The sequence below is a fragment of the Macrosteles quadrilineatus genome, unplaced genomic scaffold (assembly GCF_028750875.1).
Source record: "Macrosteles quadrilineatus isolate MER2022 unplaced genomic scaffold, UCM_ALF_1.0 Scaffold_2__2_contigs__length_208266976, whole genome shotgun sequence".
Lineage (NCBI taxonomy): Eukaryota > Metazoa > Arthropoda > Insecta > Hemiptera > Cicadellidae > Macrosteles > Macrosteles quadrilineatus.
In genome coordinates, this window is record NW_026542595.1 from 140,113,835 (window position 1) to 140,135,157 (window position 21,323).

The window sequence follows — 21,323 nt, forward strand, 5'->3', positions numbered from 1 at the left end:
CCTTCTATCCTCCATGAGGTTGTACGTGTCGTGTTCCTTGGTCAGCAGATACTCCAGGACGTCATTGTGACCTTCGGAGGCAGCGAACCAGATTGGAGCAGACCCGTAGTTGGTCTCTGACTTGGGAGATGCACCAGACTCAACCAACAACCTAACTACATCAAAACAGCCGGCGCGGGCAGCACAGTGCAACGCCGTCCATCCGTTCTGGTAACAACATGACATTTTGTGTGGAGAAAAACAACTTATAGTGGTATAGTGGCTTAGTGGTATTTTGTTAGGTACATAAACCAGACTAGGCTGGTCAGATCCAGGTGATATGCAATGTCTTATTTTAGTAGTCACTTCCACTTCTATATTTTATTTTTGGTCTTAACGTCATTAGCATTTTTGCATGTTTTGTAAGGGAATGGTCTAGCTCATTTACAAATGAAGTAAGTCAAAATAGTGTAAAACTAAATATCTCTGCTTGTATTTAAAATGTATATATTGATGCCATTGACAGAAGAACATGAATCAAATTCTACTACCATTGGTAATCCTGGCTGTTTTTTTTTATGACAAAGCACAGGTTAAGGCACCAGTTTTTACATATTAATGCACAATAACAAGTTGAAAAACAAACTAAAAGTAGTGAAAATATATAGAATAGATTTTTTAATTGATCCATGCTTAAACAATAAAAGGTTTTAGTTCCGTAATGCAACTTAAAACTAAGTAGGTACTGTAACCATTTAAATTAATAATTGCCACAGTTTCCCAACATGATCACTGGCCATGATCATAAAACACATTCATGGTATTTTAGGAGCTCCTTCCATGAGGGATACCACAATTGTTACATTTAAACATTGGTTTTGCAAATAAAGTTCTGCAGGCATTAAGGAAAGTCCATAACTCAGGATTTGAGTTGAACTTTGTCCGCCCCACTCCTTCCCCCTTTGAAACATGTTCATAGCAGAAAACCTGCAAACTGGACTGAAGTTATACATGAAGCAGGAACAGTGTGGAAATTTCCAGAACTAAATTGAGGACGTTTATGCGATTTAAAGTTAAAAGTTAGCCATTTTGGAGTCAGCAAGCCTAGAAGAAGTGTCAGCAATTTGCAAGCTTTCTACTTTGGATCATTCTTTCCCTCCTGACCACCTTTAGGGATTTATTGGCAGAGGTGAGAATAGTTGTAAATACTTTAATTTGATTTTAACCGATTTTGAAATCATATGAATTATTAAATTTAACTTTTAAAATATATTTCAGTGTAACTTGTTCATGATGAAATCTTGGCTAGACATGCAGTGTAGGAGGCTTTGGAATATTTTAAGAATTATTATTTAATATTGTTACCTTTAATTTTAAAGTGATTTAGTCTGATAAATATTGTAGTTGATGTAGAATTCACAAATTATATGGTATTTTTGATCAGTACAATTTATTTCTTAGTAACAGTGGAAAATTTTGCCAACTAAAACCTGTTTTGAGGATGAAACATGAAAGCTGGTAACTGATTACTTAAAATCTTTTAATTTGTCTCTTTATTAAAAATGTTAACGATTATGTTGTAGTATACTGTAAATATAAATGTTTAATAATCATGTTCCTGTAATATAGCCCTTGTTGTGTTGTAGTATACTGTAAATATAAATGTTTAATAATCATGTTCCTGTAATATAGCCCTTGTTGTATTTTTATAAAACTCTCAATCCATATTTTATTTTCACATAGACCAGTATACTCACTATGGCTGAATCACATTAGAAGCAATTAATTATAGAAGTTTCCACATTTTAAAATGCTCAATTGCAATTTCTTATTAATAGTGCTGTATATAGTTTGATCTAAAATATTGTTTTATTATGTGTTTTAATGAAAAGTCAACTAAATTAAATGTTCAATGTTATCTGTGAATTTTGAGTCTGACAAAATGATGAATTAATTTAGCAAATTAATAACTGTAAAACAAAGTGAATTATTTTGTAAAGATTTACATAAACGTTCCAAAGTCTCACCAATGTATGTCAAAGTGTGTAAGTATGTATTTAAATGTTTAATAGGGTAAGATGTGTTATTATTAATTTTTGAAAGTGTTAACATTACAGTTTATCATCTCCGTGATTGTACATGAACTTATTTGAATATATTAGCAGCTAGTGAGTCTAAACTTAAATTAAAGCAACCTATGATACATTTTTGGGTGCTAATTGAGAGAGTGAATCATATTCTAGTAGTGAAGGGGTCCATACAAGAACTAATTGCATTATTTTGGATAAATATTTTGAATTATAGCTCATGGACTTTGTAATTTAACTTATATTTTAAACTCAAACTCACTTGAACTGATTTAAATATATTTAGCGTTTCACTTTTGTCATTGTATCATTGTATCACTTGTATCATGTTTAGGTTAGGTTATGTGAAAATTTATATGCCTAAATGAAGGAGACTTTATAACAATCGTGAACTTTATTCAATTTAGTGAAGATTAGTTGAGTTATTCATGTTTGGGACATGGTGTACTACCAGCAAAAATTAACTAGGAACATGACTACTATATTATTAGACCTGAGTACTAGTATGTGTATGGGTTTTGCACAGGGAATTTTTGGACCCTAGTGATTACTTGGTGCTACCTACCTCCCCTGATGTGGTCTTCGGTGCTAGACTGTTGAGTTTCTGGTTCAGTTCTACCTTTTTGGGACATCTACTTACCGTGTTGGACTACTTCTCTGGACATTGGTGTTCACTCGTCAACCTGTGGGTGTACCGTGCTCCACCTAACCGTCGCAGACTTAACCAACGCACTCAAACCACAGATAGGACAATTTCATTTTCACTCTTTTGTATTATATGTATATATTTAGATGATTTAAATTAACTTGCTATTGCTTTTGTACATTTTCAGGGATTATTCTAATTAGTTTTAAGTGGGAATTCTATGTTTATTGCCACTAGTTAGTGTCGGCCGACAAGTTAGGTATAATTCAGTGGATTTACTTTTGCAAATGTTGAATATTGAATATTAATGGGCAATTGTTATTGAGATATCATTCTTTACTTCAATATTAAATAATTTTGTGGTGATTGAAAATTCTAGTTGTCATTCAGATCACCTGGCGTGTGCCCTATCTTGATTAGATACAACAGTTATAGTATTTTTGAATATTTTGAATACAATTTGAATTTAGATTTATAAGATTTATTTGAATTTTTAATTTTAACTTGGAAACCACATTTATTTAAAACATCTTATTTGAACTTGCCCTATTATCTACTTTTAACTTCTGGAATTAGACAGAGAGTATTTTGCATCAACATTCTTATCTGAGCAAAAGATAAGCAGATATCTTAAGCCATATTATCAAGACAATTTTTGAAATATTTTATTAATTAGTATCACTTGGTAGATTTTGCTGAAAAGTGTGTTTAGCCAAGGACTTAAATTAATTAACTTTAGGGTTTAGCCTCTGCCATTCCTTTCAGTATTTTGTTTTTCGAAATTATTTTAAATTTTCCTTTTCCTTGGAACATTTCCTAGTTTGGATCCCAGGAAGTTTAAAAACTAGGTGGTGCCCCTTTTCATGAAGAATTATTGATCAAGGATAAACACTCTGTGTATAATATTCATCGACCCCCCCCCCCATACTGAGCAATCCGAGCCCAGAGTGTCACAGTACACATCAAAAGAACTGTTTCCTTTACACCTACCTTATCCGTAGCATTTATCTCCGCCCCTTGTCCCAGCAGCACCTCCACCATCTGGTAGTGGCCATGGGTTGCTGCAACATGGAGTCCTGTCTTTCCGTGCTTATCAGAGGAGTGTAGAAGATCCGAGGATCTACTCAACAGCAGCCCCACAACTGTGATGTGACCACCAAAACAAGCCAAATGCAACGGGTTGTAGCCCTGAAAACAACCATTCATGTTGAAGGTGTAATGTAAAACCAGTCTTTCATTTAAAATGTTATGATGGCATTGTGATGTTGCAATGACCATTACAACAGTTACAACTTTAGAGCTGATTGACAAAGGTAAAGCCTATTTTATTTATGTGTAGTTTATGTTGGTGACACTAAACACTAGTAAAAAAAAATCTTTTCTCAAAATTTGCTTTTAATTTGATGATTTTTACTTCACTCACTAGGTTATAAAACTAAAGGATAATCTATTGTTTTTTATTAAATAGTTTTATATAGCTAAGATAGTTTTGAAAGAACAAGAAACAGAAGCACAACCCTACATAAACCAGATGGAACTAAAATTAAAACTGTCAGTGTATTCATAAGTATAAGAAATGTAGGTGAGAGTTTAATCTATGCTACTAGATACTAACATTCTCAGTGGTGGCTGCGTCCACTTGCACCCCGACAGAGTTTAGAAGCAGCCTGACGACGTTCTCGTTGCCGGAGTATGCGGCAAAGTGTAATGGAGTCATCCCTGACTCGTTACCCAGTTCGCCCACAAGACTAGCTCCGGTTGGCGGATCTGACTTGACTGTGGCCGGAACACTCGCTAGAAGCTCTCGAACAGTGTCTATAGGGGCAACCATGAAACAAATTACTGTCTGAAACATTTGAAGCTGTAAGCCTGGTAGAAAACTGCTTAGGTGTTAAACTATTTGGTTAGTAAAGAAGACAAATGAGGCACCACCTCAATAGCATTGTTGTGGTTATATCAATGTTAGTTTTATAGAAGGTATTTGTGGTTAAAATTATTGTATTTGATTTATCTAATGTACTAGATGGCTTGAGTGGTCTATAACAGATATTACGGTGGTTAACCATATTGAGATGGTTTACTAAAAGAGCTCTACCGAGTATGCAAAATTATTATGGTTCACTTATTAATGTAGTAAATAAAAATACAACAATGAATTTTAACATAATAATATTTACTGTTTGTAGGATATAGTGTTCTGATATTATTCTTGTCGATTTGAAATTTTCGATTTTCTTATAATAAGAAAGAATAAATACCATCCCTTACATTAAAAGCAAGTCAGTTTAATAGCCTACCATTCACATATAAATGATATACTTTTAAAATTTTGGTTTTAGCCATGTTTCTTTGAATAAGACTTTTAAAGAAAAGTGAGGTATGATTTTATTTGTGCTTATTTTTATGACTTTTATTTCTTCCCCTAAGAGCAACTCTCATAGTAAAACTACAGACGTGGTAAAAACCAACGTAGGTTCAGAAGTTTTTAACTAGGGTTGTTTGTAGGTATTTTATATATATTTACCAACACAGTTTCATTCATAAACTAATAAAAAAAGCGCCTCAAAGTTTACTTCGAGGATAGAACAGTGTTTTCACCCCATTTGCGAAGTACCTTTTCTTTTCAGGGTTTTTGTCTATAGACCTATAATTATCAGTCTCTTTGAATTACCGAGTTATGGCATATAGCTTAATTAGTAATTTCTGATGGGTGGGATTTCAACCACTCCCCATCTACTATTGAAAATACAATAGACTAACCAACACAAGTAGACTTCTCATTCCATTGTAAATTTTGAAGCACGTTTTTCGTGTCTAGTTCATGTACGTGACACAAAGGCGCTAGTGTCGACGAAACTTTGTTTCTATTATTTTAGGGTTAATTTCTTGATTTATGCTTTACTGTTTGGTTATATAACTAGTGGAAAAGTTATTGCTTATGATTAGATCGTATTATTTGGCTAAACGAGGTTTTAAATGGCTGTAATAACGGGAAACAAATTGTAAACAAAACACGACCTCTACATAAACCGTACAGAACTAACAATAAAATTGTCTTCAGCTGTTCCATAAGGATGAGAAATCTACTAAGGGAGTATGTTTTATCTATGAAAATACTCTGTAATGGCATTTTGATGTGTATGCGTGATAAAGAAAAATGCAACCAAACTAAACAAAGAATGAAAATGGAATGCAATAATGCAGGAAACAAGATGCAAATTGTGGGTGAAAATTTTGATTTATGTATACTTATATTAAATATTTAAAAAATGGATTTTGGAAAAATGGAAAGAAGAAACAAATAAAAGAAGAGGTTACGTTAAATTACTGAAATTCGTGCAGGAGATAGTAAAGTTTAACTAGAAGACATGTTGATTACTGTTTGTGAAATGACGTTTCATCAAAATAAATGTGAAAGGGATCAATAATATTATATTACAATGCAGTTAAACATAGACAAAAATTAAGATGATATTTAAGTGAAGTATGAAAATAAAACAGAGAGAAAATGGATGAATGAGCATGAAGATAAAAACACTATAATTGCTTTTAATTGTTTTGACATTTGATAAAATACAAAAATCGAAACTACAAAATGTTATCTAACATGAAGTATAATTTATAAACTACATACACATAAAATTGGTATGCTAAATAAATTGGCGGTTAGTTTGTAAGGACATTAGAACTACTTTACAAGTTTGGAAATATTGGATTAATTATAATTTTCTACCTCATTTTATATCAAACCAGCAAGTTGAGAGTTTGATGCAATACATCTTTTAATGTGATTAGATACTGTTACAAAAGTTACTTGCATGCATGCCAGATTTATTAATAAGGTTTATCAAAATACGAGCCAAAGAATGTTACACATTACTGTGTGAATTACAGAAAGAAAGTAAAAAGATAAAAAAGGTATCACAAATGTCTTACTATATACCTGTCTGGAAAGCTGAAAAATAATTACAAATATTTTTGGAAATCAGTCAGCAATTTGATAAGGTCTTAGGTACTTTTCCTATAGTAAGACCATTACATTAATGGTTAGGTCTAAAAAGTAATAATTAAAAAAAAATTGATTATATTGTTTACCTATACTTTATGACCATTATTGGTGTGACTTATAAACTTTGATAGGTACATAAATATAGAGACAAAAAGAGAGAAATATTTACATTGTACCTTAAGTATTTCACACAAAAAAACTGTTAATAACAGTTCCTGGCCAATGATGCTGTCAGTGATAAACAAATAAATATTCAATTAAAGATGAATGATATCGATTTTATAAATATATGAAAAATAATTACATTTGAAAGAAGTTTTAAAACTATTACTTATAGATTTTTATAAAATTTCAGGAGGAAATTTCCTTTGTTGTTTTCAATCTTAAATTTAAATTCAATGGTTAGTTTACTGCACAGAATTTCTGGAGGTTATTGCAGAATACTCTACAATGATATTTTATAACTACTTTATTACTGAATTCACAGTTACTATTGTTATTTCACTTATATAGTTAAATATGATGAAGTAGGTACCTGCTTGGCCAAAGTAAGCTGCCACATGAAGAGCCGTGACTCCGAGCTTTTTACTAGAAACACGTAGAGATTGGGAAGACTTCATAACTTCTAAAACTTGGCCGTGGCCGTTCTGTGCTGCAAGATGGACTGCGGTGAATCCGGCCTGCAGAATATAAGATTGGTAAGATAAAATCCAGGCCTAGTAAGCTGCATCAACCAACTATGTATAAAATCAAAATATAGATTACAAGATCAACACCTACCTTATTCTCGTCAGTACAGGAAGCTCCAGCTCGCACCAACACTTTGACCACATCAGCGTGTCCGCCCTCAGCTGCCAGTTGTAGCGGAGTCGCCTCTGTGACTCGGTTGCGGGCAGATATGACACCTGTGCGGTCAAACTTCATCAGCTCCTCGATCACACGAACTGAACCCTGCATGGCTGCTATGTGGGCACATGTGTTGCCATCCTGAGGGCCATTGTGACAGTTAGGTTTGTTAGATACAGTGAAGTGATGCAAGATGAGAAGTCACTTTAAAAAGTTACTCAGTGTTAATGCATTAGTGTATTGATTCCCAATTGCTTTTAACTAATTAACTATGTTAAAGTACTCTCCTCCAATTTTTGCTGGCCTTTTTCTAAAATATTAATATAAAATAGATACAACAAAAAAATTAACACAATAAAATAGATAGACAATGCAATCAATTTTGGTGAATGACTACAAACTAATTTATATTTTCATCATCCTTTTTCCTCCAACAGAAAATTTTGTTTTTGAAGATGAAATAAATCTCAACATTCTGCAGGAACGGAACACATTATTAACTTACTATGAAAAAAATACTTCAACAGCTTGATCCTACACAATACAGAGTGAGTAAAATAAGGTATGCAATATTTTTAACGCTGATAAAGTGGAATTTGAATCGTTTCTAGAGTTTTTGCCTCTAGCTAAGAACCTTTACAACTACGGTACTAGTTCAGTTAACGTTCTTGAACTTAAAAAAGAGATCTTCATATGGAACAAGAAACTAAATTGTTGCCCAGGGTTCTCAATACAAGTGGATTTGAAGTAACACTGAAACTATTTCTGGAACCTGTTGAACCAAAATATTTTAATATGCAATAAGGAACTAAACTGTAAGCACAGAACTTCCAATCATTGAAGTACTGTACTGTGAAACCCATGGATCATGGATCATTTTTAAACCCAAAAGTAAACTTTGGTAGCTACCATAAACTACATTTTTTGTTCTTGCCTTAGTGCTGGCCATCACCAAGCTAGGATGCTGTTGAAGGAATAGTTGGGCGACCTCAGGAAAGTTGTTCTGTGCAGCCACATGTATAGGCTTCTGTCCCTGGTCGTCTGTAGCGTCTATGGAGGCACCAAGCTCCAGCAGCAGGCGACAGACTTCCAGCTGACCAGCCGCAGCTGCAAGGTGTAGAGGGGTCTGCTTGCGGAGTGTCAACACATCTATCATGGCGTTGTGGTCTTGGATCAGGAACCTGGATATTGTATTAGATATCATAAATATTTCACGGAATCGGAGAATAATTCAGTTAATTTTTTTTAATGAGCGTTATCACCACATTGTAATAGAGGGTCCTATGAAACCTCACTTTTTAGGATGAAAATTCTCTTCAATATTTCATCATTTTAACAGTACTCTGAGGGCTACAAAGGGGCATAGAGCAACACCTTCACCCTCATTAAATGAATACAAATATTTGATTTTTTTTTATCTAAGGAAAAAGCGCTTATCAACATGAAACTTCACATATGGATATTTTCAAAAATTTTAAATGAAACTGCACCAATACCAAACGAATATACAGTTCACATATTGAATAGTTTCAGAAATAAATGAATATTGAATATGAAAAATCAGATAGTGAGAGATTATGTAGTTACAAATCTCACACTATCTTTTGCAGATGTGTATGAAATGCTTACAAGTTGTTTTGGTCAAGTTACGAGCTTATCAATGATTATGTTTCTAGTATTTTAGTTTTAAAGCATCAAATACATACTTGCAGAGGTTTGCAAATCCCTTCATGGCTGCCAAGTGTAGAGCTGTTCTTCCAACTCTGGACTTGCTGTTGATGAAAGCTTTGTTGGTCAGTAAAGCGTCACAGACCTGCGACAATCATGATCTTGTTACAAAAATACTTTTTCCAAGGCTTCCGCTCCTACCACCAATTAAATTTATCAGTAGAGTTCAGTCTTGTACTGTTGCATTCAAATAAAGATTGTGATTTACGAGAATAAGAAAATACATGGTTCAGGAGACTGTCCACCTCTTAAATCAAAATCCTTTTTAAGCTTGAAACTGGAAATCTATACCTGTTGGTAGCCCTGTTCTGCAGCAAGATGCAGCGCAGACCTCCCCTCAATATCGAACACGTCCACTCTCGCATGATTGGCCAGCAGAGTATTAACCATATCTGTGTGTCCGTGATGACATGCTATCAACAGGGGAGTCCAGCCCATCACATTCTGTCGGTTCAATGCCTTCTGAGCCTCCGTAGAGCTCATGTGGGCCAGCATCTCCAGCAGGGTGTCGTTGTTGCCAGTCACTGCGATGTAGTGGAAGGCTGACTCCATCATCTGGATCATGTGGGCTTCATTAGGGTTATGTGTATTGGTGCTATTATGCAAATAAAATAAAGTACCGTATACAGTATCATTTTCACAATATTTGAAAAATGGATTGTTTCAATGCTTGAAGTGGGTTTAAAGTAAATAACATAACAAAATAAAACAAAATAAACAAAATAAATAAAATAACAAAAGGAAATAACAAAAACAAACGGTAAACTTAAATATACACTCTATCTAATCAATGAATAAACATCTTATAAGGTTTGTATTCATTGGTATGATACAGGACAGAATCATACTATGTTATTATCCTGATCCTTATAGTGATGACGAAAATCTATAAGAGAAATGTAATGTTTAATTCATAGGTAAGGTGAAAAATTTTATGAGTAATGTCTATGAGTTAGATAACACTACAGTTTTTCACTTAGGATTGGGAAACAGAGAAACTGATCAAGCAATAAACATCGCACAGAGAGTACTAATGAATAGTTCGTTTTGGAAAAATAAATTGTAACTTTATGTCAACATCTTGTATTCTTCACAGATGGGAAGCTAACTCATTCTGACTGCTTTAATTGACGGTAGGCTTTTGAGCTTAAAAATGGTATACATTCAAATTGATGTTGTATCCTTTTAATCATAATAGAATAATGAAAGCAATATAACTAGGATAAGAAAATATTTAAAATTATGCAAACCTACGTATAGTATTCAGATTGTAGCTATTAACCAGTTTTTGAACTAAAGTATCGCCATCCTCAGACTATGGTAACTGCATATTCAAATTTCTCATCTTTCCCTGAAGACTGTCAAAAAGATGAAACAAACTTATAGTATGTCCTTGGATTTACAAACATCTACAATATTTTGAATAATGTTCTTTTGACATCCTTAAAATCCGCAACAGAGCTTTCAAGAGGATGGCACCACTTTTTTGCCAAAGCTATTCCCTGAATGTGTTCTGTAGATTACCGTGAGAACTCTCGATATTTTTCAGAAATCCAATCAAACGTTATAATACCATTTTGAAGCAAGCATGCTATTATTTACCTTATGTGTTTGAATGTTAACATCTCCTCCAGCTTCCAGTAACAATCTCACAACTTCCTTATCTTCCAGTGGATTCTCTCTGTGAGCAATTTCAGCCTTCGTCACCTTGTAAAACAAAGACATATGACAACAACACATATCAACAACGGTTGAATTCTCACATTGAGAAGTGTCAAAATATTAACTTGTTTGAATTAAAAAAAAACCTGATTTTGTTTCTACTTAGCTTAAAAATATCAGTAGATTTTTCTTCACAGTTCTTGAGCTCTATATTGTATTCTCTCTAACAAAGAGTTCAAATTAAAACGTTGATTTAATATTTTATTATAACAAAGTGTACAGTAGTAGTAAAGTTAAATACTTTAGTGAAATCAATGGCCAATTAGTAAAATAAAGTTATGGGCAGTGTGGGCACCATTGATATTAATGTCCCAACTACTTTGTTTTACATACTTTTGTTTGGTTACATTAGAGTTCTGATATACAGCTGCAGAGACCTTAAATTTAAACTATCACAGAGAAATAAAGTACAGAGGAAACACGCTTATGGGACGACAACACACTTTCAACTCTGGTATATTGTGCCAGATATATACTTACTTGGGACGAGCTAGGAAGACCCCAAACAGCGAGCACTGTGTAGAAATCCCTATCGCACAGAGCACAATGTCTTACTCCACCAAGAGCTCTATACTAGTACATGATGGCAAGGGGGTTGGTGTTGGACTTTGCCCTAGACACCAGCGACTAGTGCTAGACACCACTTAAGTGTACCATTGAATGTTTCCATTGTACCTTACTGCTCTGTGGAAATATTTACAAAGATACCCTATATATCCATACTATGTATGATAGTATGATTGACTTGGATGAATACCTGTCCCGCGTAGTGTAGCGCTGATGCGCCATCTTCATTTACGGTGTTTGCAAACCCAGTCGATACCTCTGTACTGTTATTGGCTTTCACAAAGTCTAGGAGATGCTTGGCTATGTCAGCGTGACAGTTGGCACATGCTAGATGTAGAGGCGTCTCTCCCTTCTAAAACCATAGTATTTGTCGTTAAAAACAAATAAAAAAATTATGCAAAAAAGGAATAATATTACTTATTAACAAGAATTTACTCTCCATTTCTTGGTAAGCAAATGTATGAAAATTTTTCAAATGAAATCAAAATCTTAACAAGTTTTTAAACATGCCCGCAGTTTGTGACACGTTATGGGCTCAAGATAATAATAATAATAATCATCATCAATCAATAAATCAATCACTAAACAACGGAACAATCAATAAACAACATCAACATTATAATAATAATAATGTCTTTATTTAGCAAGCGTTTTTCAGATACAATATTTCTGCTTTTCAAAACAACTCTTGTCCTTAATACTAATCAACTATCAACTAAAACTAACTATAAAACAATATACAGGGTGGTAAAAAAGTCTCTGGACAGTTAAATATTTTAAAGAATAATGCAGATAGAGCTACAATACTTGGTACAACGTTACAGGGCATAAAACTCTATTTTAACACATATTCAGTGATCCAATAACTCTTCAGGGGGACGGCCCACAAGGAGTCGGAAGAAAATCTTAAATGGAAGCATAGGTCAATATGCACATCAAATTAAAGGTCTTTTTTAGTAGAATACAATGCCGCAAACCACACTTCAAAAGGTTGATCCTGCGCAAAATGACAGTTGTTCAAAGATTCATTTAATTTACATTGTTATTATACGCTTACTCCTCAGGGGGCACAGCCCTAGGAATCGGAAGAAAATTGTTGACGTAAGCATAGGTCGATATGAACATCAAATTAAAGGTCTTTACTAGTAGATTACAATGCCGTAAATTCAAGCTCAAAAGAATGCCTGAGTAAAAAATGGCAGTCGTTCAAAGATTCAAAATGGCGGATTCAAGAAATCTTTGAACAACTGTCATTTTGCGCAGGATCAACCTTTTGAAGTGCGGTTTGCGGCATTGTATTCTACTAAAAAAGACCTTTAATTTGATGTGCATATTGACCTATGCTTCCATTTAAGATTTTCTTCCGACTCCTTGTGGGCCGTCCCCCTGAAGAGTTATTGGATCACTGAATATGTGTTAAAATAGAGTTTTATGCCCTGTAACGTTGTACCAAGTATTGTAGCTCTATCTGCATTATTTTTTTAAATATTTAACTGTCCAGGGACTTTTTTACCACCCTGTATAAAGAATCTATGAAAACAATGCAAAACAATCCATACCAACAATCTATTTAACAATCTTAAAATAATAACAAATCCATAAGAAACATTACTTAAAATAACCTGAATCTGCAATACTAGGACTAGACCAATTAACAATAAAAACATACATTTACTTTAGACAACTACTTTTAGCAAACAAATATTCCTTTAACCTTTTTTTAAAAGTGTTCAAAGAGTTGGCCCTTATTACTTGATCAGGGAGAGCATTCATTATACATGGTAGGGCCGAAGTATGAGAAGGCACGCCTCCCCACTTCATGTCTGACTCTAGGAAAGTGCAACAACTTGTCCTGTCTCGTGCTGCGGACAGAGACATCTCGGCGAGAGAGAAGTTTCTCACACAGGTACTCAGGCCAGCCGTGCTCTATAGCTTTACGTATCAGGCTGCAGGTTAGGTATATTCAATTATCTTTAACTTGCATAATGTTTGCAGCGTTTCTGTAAGGAGTTATGTGATCTCTTCTCGTGCAATTATAAATAAATCTAAGTGATGCATTTTGTAGTCGTTGGATTTTATTTAGGTCGCCTTTTGTAATGCTATTTCCGTATGCTGGAAGACAATAATCAAAAACTGACAATACCAAGGCCCTTACTAGTTTTATTTTGGCGTTCTCAGGTAAAATTCCTTTCAATCTATATAGACTCCGCAGCCGGCCAAGGGCTCGCTGACACATGAGGTTTACATGGTCTGTTAGCGTCAGGTCTTCGTCAAGAATTACTCCTAGCGTTTTTAGTTTCTCGCATATTGATGGCTGTCCCATTTATTTTAACTTTACTGACCATGTCTTGCCTAATTTTGTTTAATTCATGTTGGGGTGCAATATGGACAACTGAACATTTATCGTTGTTCAGTTTCAATCCATGGCTCTTTGACCAGACAGATATAGCATTCAGCTCATTATTAATTATATCAAAGGCTTTAGCGTAACATAGGACAGGTGTATCTGGCAATCATCAGCATACAAATGTAAATTGCACGTTTTTACAATTTTTGTGATGTCAGCAGTGTATATATTGTAGAATATTGGACCTAAGCATGTTCCTTGGGGAATTCCTCTTTCTTTTGACAGGGGGGATGATTTTACCGATGATTTTTATTACCTGAGTTCTGTTTTTGAGGTAAGATTCGACCCATTTTAATGCTGTGTCATTAAATCCGAAATAGTGTAGTTTGGCTAACAACAATGTATGAGATAATGAATCAAACGCTTGAGAGTAATCCAACATGATCAAAGAGCTACATTTACTATTATCTTTTGTTTCTAAGAGATCACTATACAAATTTAGAAGCGAAGTGCAAGTGCTGTATTGTTTCCTGAAACCTGATTGTTGTTTTGGTAAAATGCTTTCTTTTTCGATAAATTCTGAAATCTGTTTGACTACAATTTTCTCTAGAACCTTTGATAATGTTGGCAGTACTGATATAGGTCTTAGATCTTTAACATTCGTCGGATGCTTAGTTTTAGGCAGTGGGCTCACAATACTTTCTTTCCAGGCATCTGGGAAGTATCCTGTAGCTAGTGACTGGTTTATCAAATGAGTAATTGCTGAAAGACAGTACTTACTCATTGATTTAATCATGAAAATATTTATACCATCGTTTCCCTTTGCTTTTGAGCTTATTTCATTTATTCCTTTTTGGACCTCTAGTTCTGTTACGTCCAAGATATACCAAGATATACTTGCACCCCTTTCCCCCATCCTTTGCAGGGGAATTTTTCTCGTTCTTGCGCCCCCAACAAACCTAAAACCTCTTCATTTTGTGTGTATCCTTCCGGATTACATATCAAATAATATACAAGAGGTCCAATAACCTTATTTTATAAAATAAGGTTATTTAACCTCTTGCTCCCAGGCCAACCAGGCCGATTTTATAAAGGAATTTAAATTCATAAAAACAAAATTAACTATACAATGATTCTAGTGGCTCACTGCTCACTTCTTCTGTGATTATTAGTAACGATTGATGGAGAGAATTTTGTTGACATTGCACTACTACTTCTCTTAGTGAATTAACCAAAAAGCACACGTTCTTAGCTAGTTGCTGAACAATTGATTTCCAGTTTTTTCAATCAATGAACTAGCAAATTTGAGATTTCCTTCGTACCCAGCTTCTACACAGAACCAAAACTATTTAGGGTCAATTTAGAAACTTAGGTTCTGTTAAGAATGTGTGTCACTTTAGAAAGTGTAAGTCAAAGTGTGATTGATTCAATAAAATCTTGTTTGTTTTTAAGTTAAAAACCTTGCACTACAAGAGACTTTTATTGAACACATGCAGAGTTTCATGAGGGGTAAAACAGGTAGTTATGGACTTTGGCAGGATTAACTCCAGAATCCAGTATTATAAAATGGTTGACACTCTTGGACAGAATATGAACAAAAGTAAAAGTATCAGTCTTCCATTAAATAAATAATGAAAATGTATTTGTTGCTTCAAATATACCTGAGACCAATAGTAAACATTTTTTTTAACTAGTAATTCTCTAGTTCAGAAAAGCTCTGAAGATGTACCTTGGATTTAAACATAGGGTCTCCGCCATCCTCCAGCAGTAGAAGCAGAGTGGCCAGGTTTCCGTTGCTTGCTGCTACATGTACGGGAGTCTGTCCGTCTTCTGTGGCTAGGTTAGGTCCAGCTCCTGACTTGAGCAGCATCAACCCACACTTCTCTCCGTCTTTCACTCTTGAGGCTATGTGTAACGGGGTCTCCTTGTTTTTGCCACCTGGACGAGAATATTATTATAGTAAATTATGTACCAATATATGATATATAAGTAAACAACTGAGCAAAATATGAGCAAAATACTACTGAATACAACCCTAAAGTCCCCAATGTGAGTGATGGATGAGTGTAGAATGGAGTAAAGACCAGCTGTTTCTATAGCCCAGGACATTTATTGAAACACCGATGTTCAAAAAGAGCTGGTTTAAAAGGTAATGCTTATGAGAAATGTTAAGGAGGAACAGGGAAAACATTCATATTTAGACTTACGGTTATGCTGAGTTTCAGTAATTGAATATTTATTAATTAAATATTAATAACAACTTGTTATATAGTAATTGGGTCGCTCTTGCAAAAGTATCTGTTCTTATAGGGTAAAAACCATTATTATATAAAACCAAAATTCCAGGCTAACTGGTCCTAAGGAGGAATGAGAGATAAATTTAGATCTTTTTCAAAGTAAACACACACAAAAATACAGAAACCCAGAACAAAGAAAATGTCTCCTAAAAATTACATTTATTTACATTCACAGACAAACCTTGTCATACCATTTATGTATTATTTACATGGATAACCTTATCCCTTACCCTTTACTAATTAACAAATAAAAAAAATCTTTAGGATAAAAAACACTATTTAAGTTACACTGTTCTCTTCTTTTTATTAAACCAGGTCCCTTGGGGAACAGTTACCACATACTTATATACTGCATAGGGGTCTTACCTCTTATATGAACATCAGCCCCATAACCCAGCAAGGTCTCCACAACTGCGGGTTTGCAAGACTCCACAGCAATGTGCAAAGGGGTGTAATTGTCCTGTAAAATAATCTTGAATGAAAAAAGTTCATCCACCTCTGACTTCAGGTTTTGAAGGGGACATGCCATGTTTGAGTCTATGTAAATGAAATAAAAAATGTTTACCTATGTTTTATTTAGGATTTTTTCCATATTCATTTTTTATCATAAATCTGCTAGCCTATCTGTTAAATCTACAGAAAGTAACATTTTCAGAACATAAAAAGGTTTTAATTTGTAACCTATTTTATTGATTATTTTTTTTAAATATTATATACATTTAATAACTTAATATTTAAATTGTAAATTTGTGCATTTTTTACCTAAATCCTTTCAATTCAATCAATCAATCAATCAATAAATCTTTATTCAATACATACAAAACAAGTGTACATGAATGTATCATCAACCTAAAACTACTTCACATGATTTCACCTGCTTCCCTAATTGCTTAGTCATACAGTTTTTTTGTTACAATGTTCAAAATTTTTGAGTTTTTTTTTTAAGTTTATTTTTGAATTTATTTACACTACTTTCGTTTTTAATACTGCTGGGGAGGGAATGCATGAATTTAATTCCAATATATTTAGGACTTTCCTTAAATTTTTTTTTTATGTTTTTTAGTTATGATTAATTTTAAGTTTGGCATTTCTCAAAATCATTCCCTTCTGAACGTTAAAGTATTAATGATTATTTATTTAGCAAACTCATTAGTTGTGGTAAGCAATAGCAGACACCTCATTAACAAACCTCAACAAAATATAAAACAAAATTGAAATTTTTTATATTAATTCGTTTACATACGAGTACATTGATAGTTAGTTATTGATGGTTATTGTACATGTTTTGTGACATAGGCTACTCCATATTGTATGCAGCCTATAGTAGATAGTTATCATTAAGTTGTTGAACGAGGAGGCAAAAGTGAATGTGAATATAACTAAAAATATGGATGGATGATTTTATAATATATTTTCTTTAAAAAGTCTAATGGAAATAAAATAATTTAAAAGAATTTTACTTGTTTTTAGTAAATTGTAAAATAATTACCAGAATAATAGTTTGAATAACAAATATAAATTCAGCTATGCAAAAGACTAATATTGGTTTTATATTACCTGTTGTCAGTTCCAAATTGTAACTTTCTTCAATGCAATATGTTTGACAAGCTTCCATTTTCAAGCATACAGTCGAGGAATGTACATTAAAAAATCCCCTTGTATAGCTTCTCGTTCTGAAGTCATGTAAGTGTCATGAGCGTAAACCAACAACTAAGCTATACAAGGTTTTTTTTTATTTACATTCCTCGACTGTATGCTTGAAAAAGGCAGCTCAACGAAACATATAAAATTGACGAAACTTACAATTTGGAACTGACTACAGGTAATATAAAACCAATAATAGTCATTATTACAGTTCGGGGACTACTACAATGAATTTTAATACTATGCAAAAGGTTTAAAGAAAAATTTTAATTTCACTATGCTAACTGTAGTAAATAACTTATCCTATCCAAAATCTTTGTTTTATAATAGTAATGTAACTAAAAGTTTGAAAATAGCGGACAGAAATAGAAGAGATAGACAAGTCTGACGTTTTGTGAGAAAACTGACAAAAATACATACATTTTTAGAGTAAAAACATTTATAGCATTGTGTGTGTTTCATATGTTGATTGGTCAAAATGTGAGAAGTGTGAATTGTGTGATGTCACAAATTGTGTAAGTGGTAAAATATAACCATTTAAAGTAAAAACTTACATCCTGGTGCAAAGGATCCTAAAAACATACAAATAGATTATCCTAACTGTATAAAATCTGCTAAAACCCATAAATATAACTCTACAATAAATAAAACTAATTGTTGAAAACTAAATGTTGTAAATACTTACTGCATCAAAAAAACAAGTTAACATACAACACTTTTCGGGTACAGATTATAATGTATAGAGACTTAAATGTTTTTGGGAAGACCGAAAAAAGTTATAAATAGGCCATCAACCAGTATTATTTAATTTATAAGAGTGATAATAAAATCTTGAATATCAGTGTTGGTATTCAGGCAGTTTTTTACAACTCTGTTCTAAGCTCATAATAAAACATTTACATGGTAATTAATTTTAAAAAATCTATAGTTATTTAAAGTAGGAGCCAAAATAATATAATAACTAAACTTAAGTAGAAACCTATGTATACATTATTTTTAAATAACCAATCTGGAAATTTTTTTTATGATTTTGAATCAAACAAACTTAACATAGTTACAAAAAACTAACACAAATACTAAGTTTACGCCAATTGTAAACACAATTAATATTTTATGGGTTAGTAATGATAGACGCGACGCTTAATTATATGTACCATCATACGTGGAGGAAAATAACTAATATTTTACGAATAATAGACTAATCAAATCTACAAACCAACTACCGGTATTTTGAAAAAAAAAAAACCATATGAAATCATAAAAGTATTTACGACCATTGAATTTACTATACTAAATTGAATATACATAATCAATGGTACAAATAATCACAATACGGAACTCACCGAAGTAGTGACGTCAACTTTCTCCCCCTTTTGTAGAAGTGTGTTGATGATTCCAACATGGCCGTACCTTGCTGCTGTGTGTATGCTGCGAGCACCGTTCTACAATACATATAATAAAATAGTTTAAATATAAACATACAACTGGAATTCAACTGTAAATTCGCACTTTAACCTCTTAGACAGTTATATCCTATGTTATTATAAAACATCACTGTTGTTAAACGTTTGAATCCTAATCACTTTTATGCAGTCAAAGATCAGCACTCGTAAACCCCATTACTAGATCCATAACAATATCCAACCACATAATAATTACCATCGGTAATACGGTTGGTAATTTAACAATTATCATATATGTTAAACAATGTAGGTACAAGAAAAGCTTAACAACCTGTCAATCGAGCGTCTCCTTATTAAAAAAGTGTTCCTTAAGTTTGTAACACGGAAGTTTTACTATTCTGTGAAAGCCACTGCCACCTGGATTAAATAGTTTTAGAGCAAAGTTTGATTCATGTCCGAAAAACCGGTAAAAGATATTCATATTGATCTAGTTTGCTGGCATCTTGCCAGAGAAATGGCTTGGCTCGTCTGTCTGTTTGATTTATTATGAACAAAATATAAAGAATTAATATAAACTCAATTTTCTTGGATTAATTGTGAATCTTTGTAGACTGGTTTAAGAGAAAGTCTAAAATTACGAAATTTTACGAATATTTTTTTAAGTGTAAGATTCTTGGTACAAAGTATCAATGTCAGATACGCAAACACAGTTTCTGATTCCTCAACTTAGTATAAACTTGTTTAAATTTGTTCTGAACTACATTTAGTTTATTTGTATGACTAACTAGGTGTGTTTAGTCTCCTTTTCTTGTTTTATAAATTGTTTTGGCTATTTTAAACAAATAATAAAAATTGTTATCTAACCCGATCTTTAAGGTCCCGGGTTCAAATCCTTCCAATTACCTTTGATTTTTACCTGTCTGAAATAATGTCTGATCCTCTAGGCCTAGCCTTAAACAGTTTCAATCTAAGACAGGAAGGAGGTGAAGGTAAGACATAAAATATATCAAGAAAAGGTAATATACAAAGTCAATTTAATCACCTTGTTAGGCATATGAAGGTAGACACCCTTTTTGAACAGCATCATGGCACAGTCAGCATGGCCGTTGAGAGAGGCTATATGCATGAGCGTGCTGCCATCCTTGGTCCGCTCGAAGATGGAAGCCTTGAACTTGTCTGCCAGCAGCTCTATGATGGAAGCATGGCCGTTCTCTGCCGCAAGGTGCATTGGGGTCCGATCTGCGGGAAGAAGAAACGAAAGTTCTTCATTATTTCATCAGAACTTCATTGATATATAAGTTCAAAGTTGACGAGTCAGTGAGAAAAGTTTATGACTACACTAAATTTTATCAGTTCCTTGACTCTTGTACTGTACCGGCTCACCCCTTTTGCTTTGCCCTATATCTTCCACACGCATTACTGAGGTCTTAGAGAATGTACAAAATTCATTGTTATGCCCCTGAGCTGGAAATAATTATTGTAAGACTCATTACTTACAGCATTAGCACGAAATATTTTATGGCAAGTCTCAGTAAAGTTTTGAAACACGATACAACCATCATCCCATTCCATTCTACCCTCTTTAATCACATACACATATTTAGCACGCAACGTTGAGTCCCTTTTGACGATTTATTAGAAAACATGTTTACAAGCATGAACATTAACTCACCATCACCAACCATGAACTTCAAACAATGAACGAAATAAAGCATATTTACTCCATGAACTAATCCGCTAATTACATTCATGCGATGTTTCTCATGGTATATACCTTGATTATCAATAATGGAAGCACTGGTGCCTACCTTGATTATCAATAATGGAAGCACTGGCACGGACCCCGTAGAAATACTTGACTAGAGTTTCATCACCTTCGGCAGAGGCAATGTGTAGAGCTGTCTGCCCTTCCGACTGTACAACAAACAACATACAATAATGGTACCATCCCAAAGGATCAAAAAATATTATAACAAAAAAGAAATCAATAATGAATATCATAAGAAACCAATGTTGTGGAAGGTAAAAGTTCATAGTTTGGCAATCCT

General features: G+C 33.5%; 1 protein-coding gene across 1 annotated transcript in view; it reads right to left on the reverse strand.

Moving 5' to 3' along the window:
• Positions 1 to 21,323, reverse strand: part of LOC128987954 (serine/threonine-protein phosphatase 6 regulatory ankyrin repeat subunit A) — an 80,899-nt gene that overhangs the window by 12,042 nt on the left and 47,534 nt on the right. Inside the window, exons 7-21 of the mRNA XM_054409085.1 lie at positions 21,084 to 21,189; positions 20,318 to 20,514; positions 19,216 to 19,314; positions 16,595 to 16,688; positions 15,661 to 15,869; positions 11,775 to 11,936; positions 10,898 to 11,002; positions 9,587 to 9,850; positions 9,274 to 9,380; positions 8,502 to 8,748; positions 7,502 to 7,708; positions 7,257 to 7,401; positions 4,328 to 4,527; positions 3,703 to 3,900; positions 1 to 207 (exon numbers count right to left, since the gene is read on the reverse strand). Coding sequence (XP_054265060.1) covers positions 1 to 207; positions 3,703 to 3,900; positions 4,328 to 4,527; positions 7,257 to 7,401; positions 7,502 to 7,708; positions 8,502 to 8,748; positions 9,274 to 9,380; positions 9,587 to 9,850; positions 10,898 to 11,002; positions 11,775 to 11,936; positions 15,661 to 15,869; positions 16,595 to 16,688; positions 19,216 to 19,314; positions 20,318 to 20,514; positions 21,084 to 21,189 — 2,547 coding nt within the window. The remainder of the gene's footprint in view (positions 208 to 3,702; positions 3,901 to 4,327; positions 4,528 to 7,256; positions 7,402 to 7,501; positions 7,709 to 8,501; positions 8,749 to 9,273; positions 9,381 to 9,586; positions 9,851 to 10,897; positions 11,003 to 11,774; positions 11,937 to 15,660; positions 15,870 to 16,594; positions 16,689 to 19,215; positions 19,315 to 20,317; positions 20,515 to 21,083; positions 21,190 to 21,323) is intronic.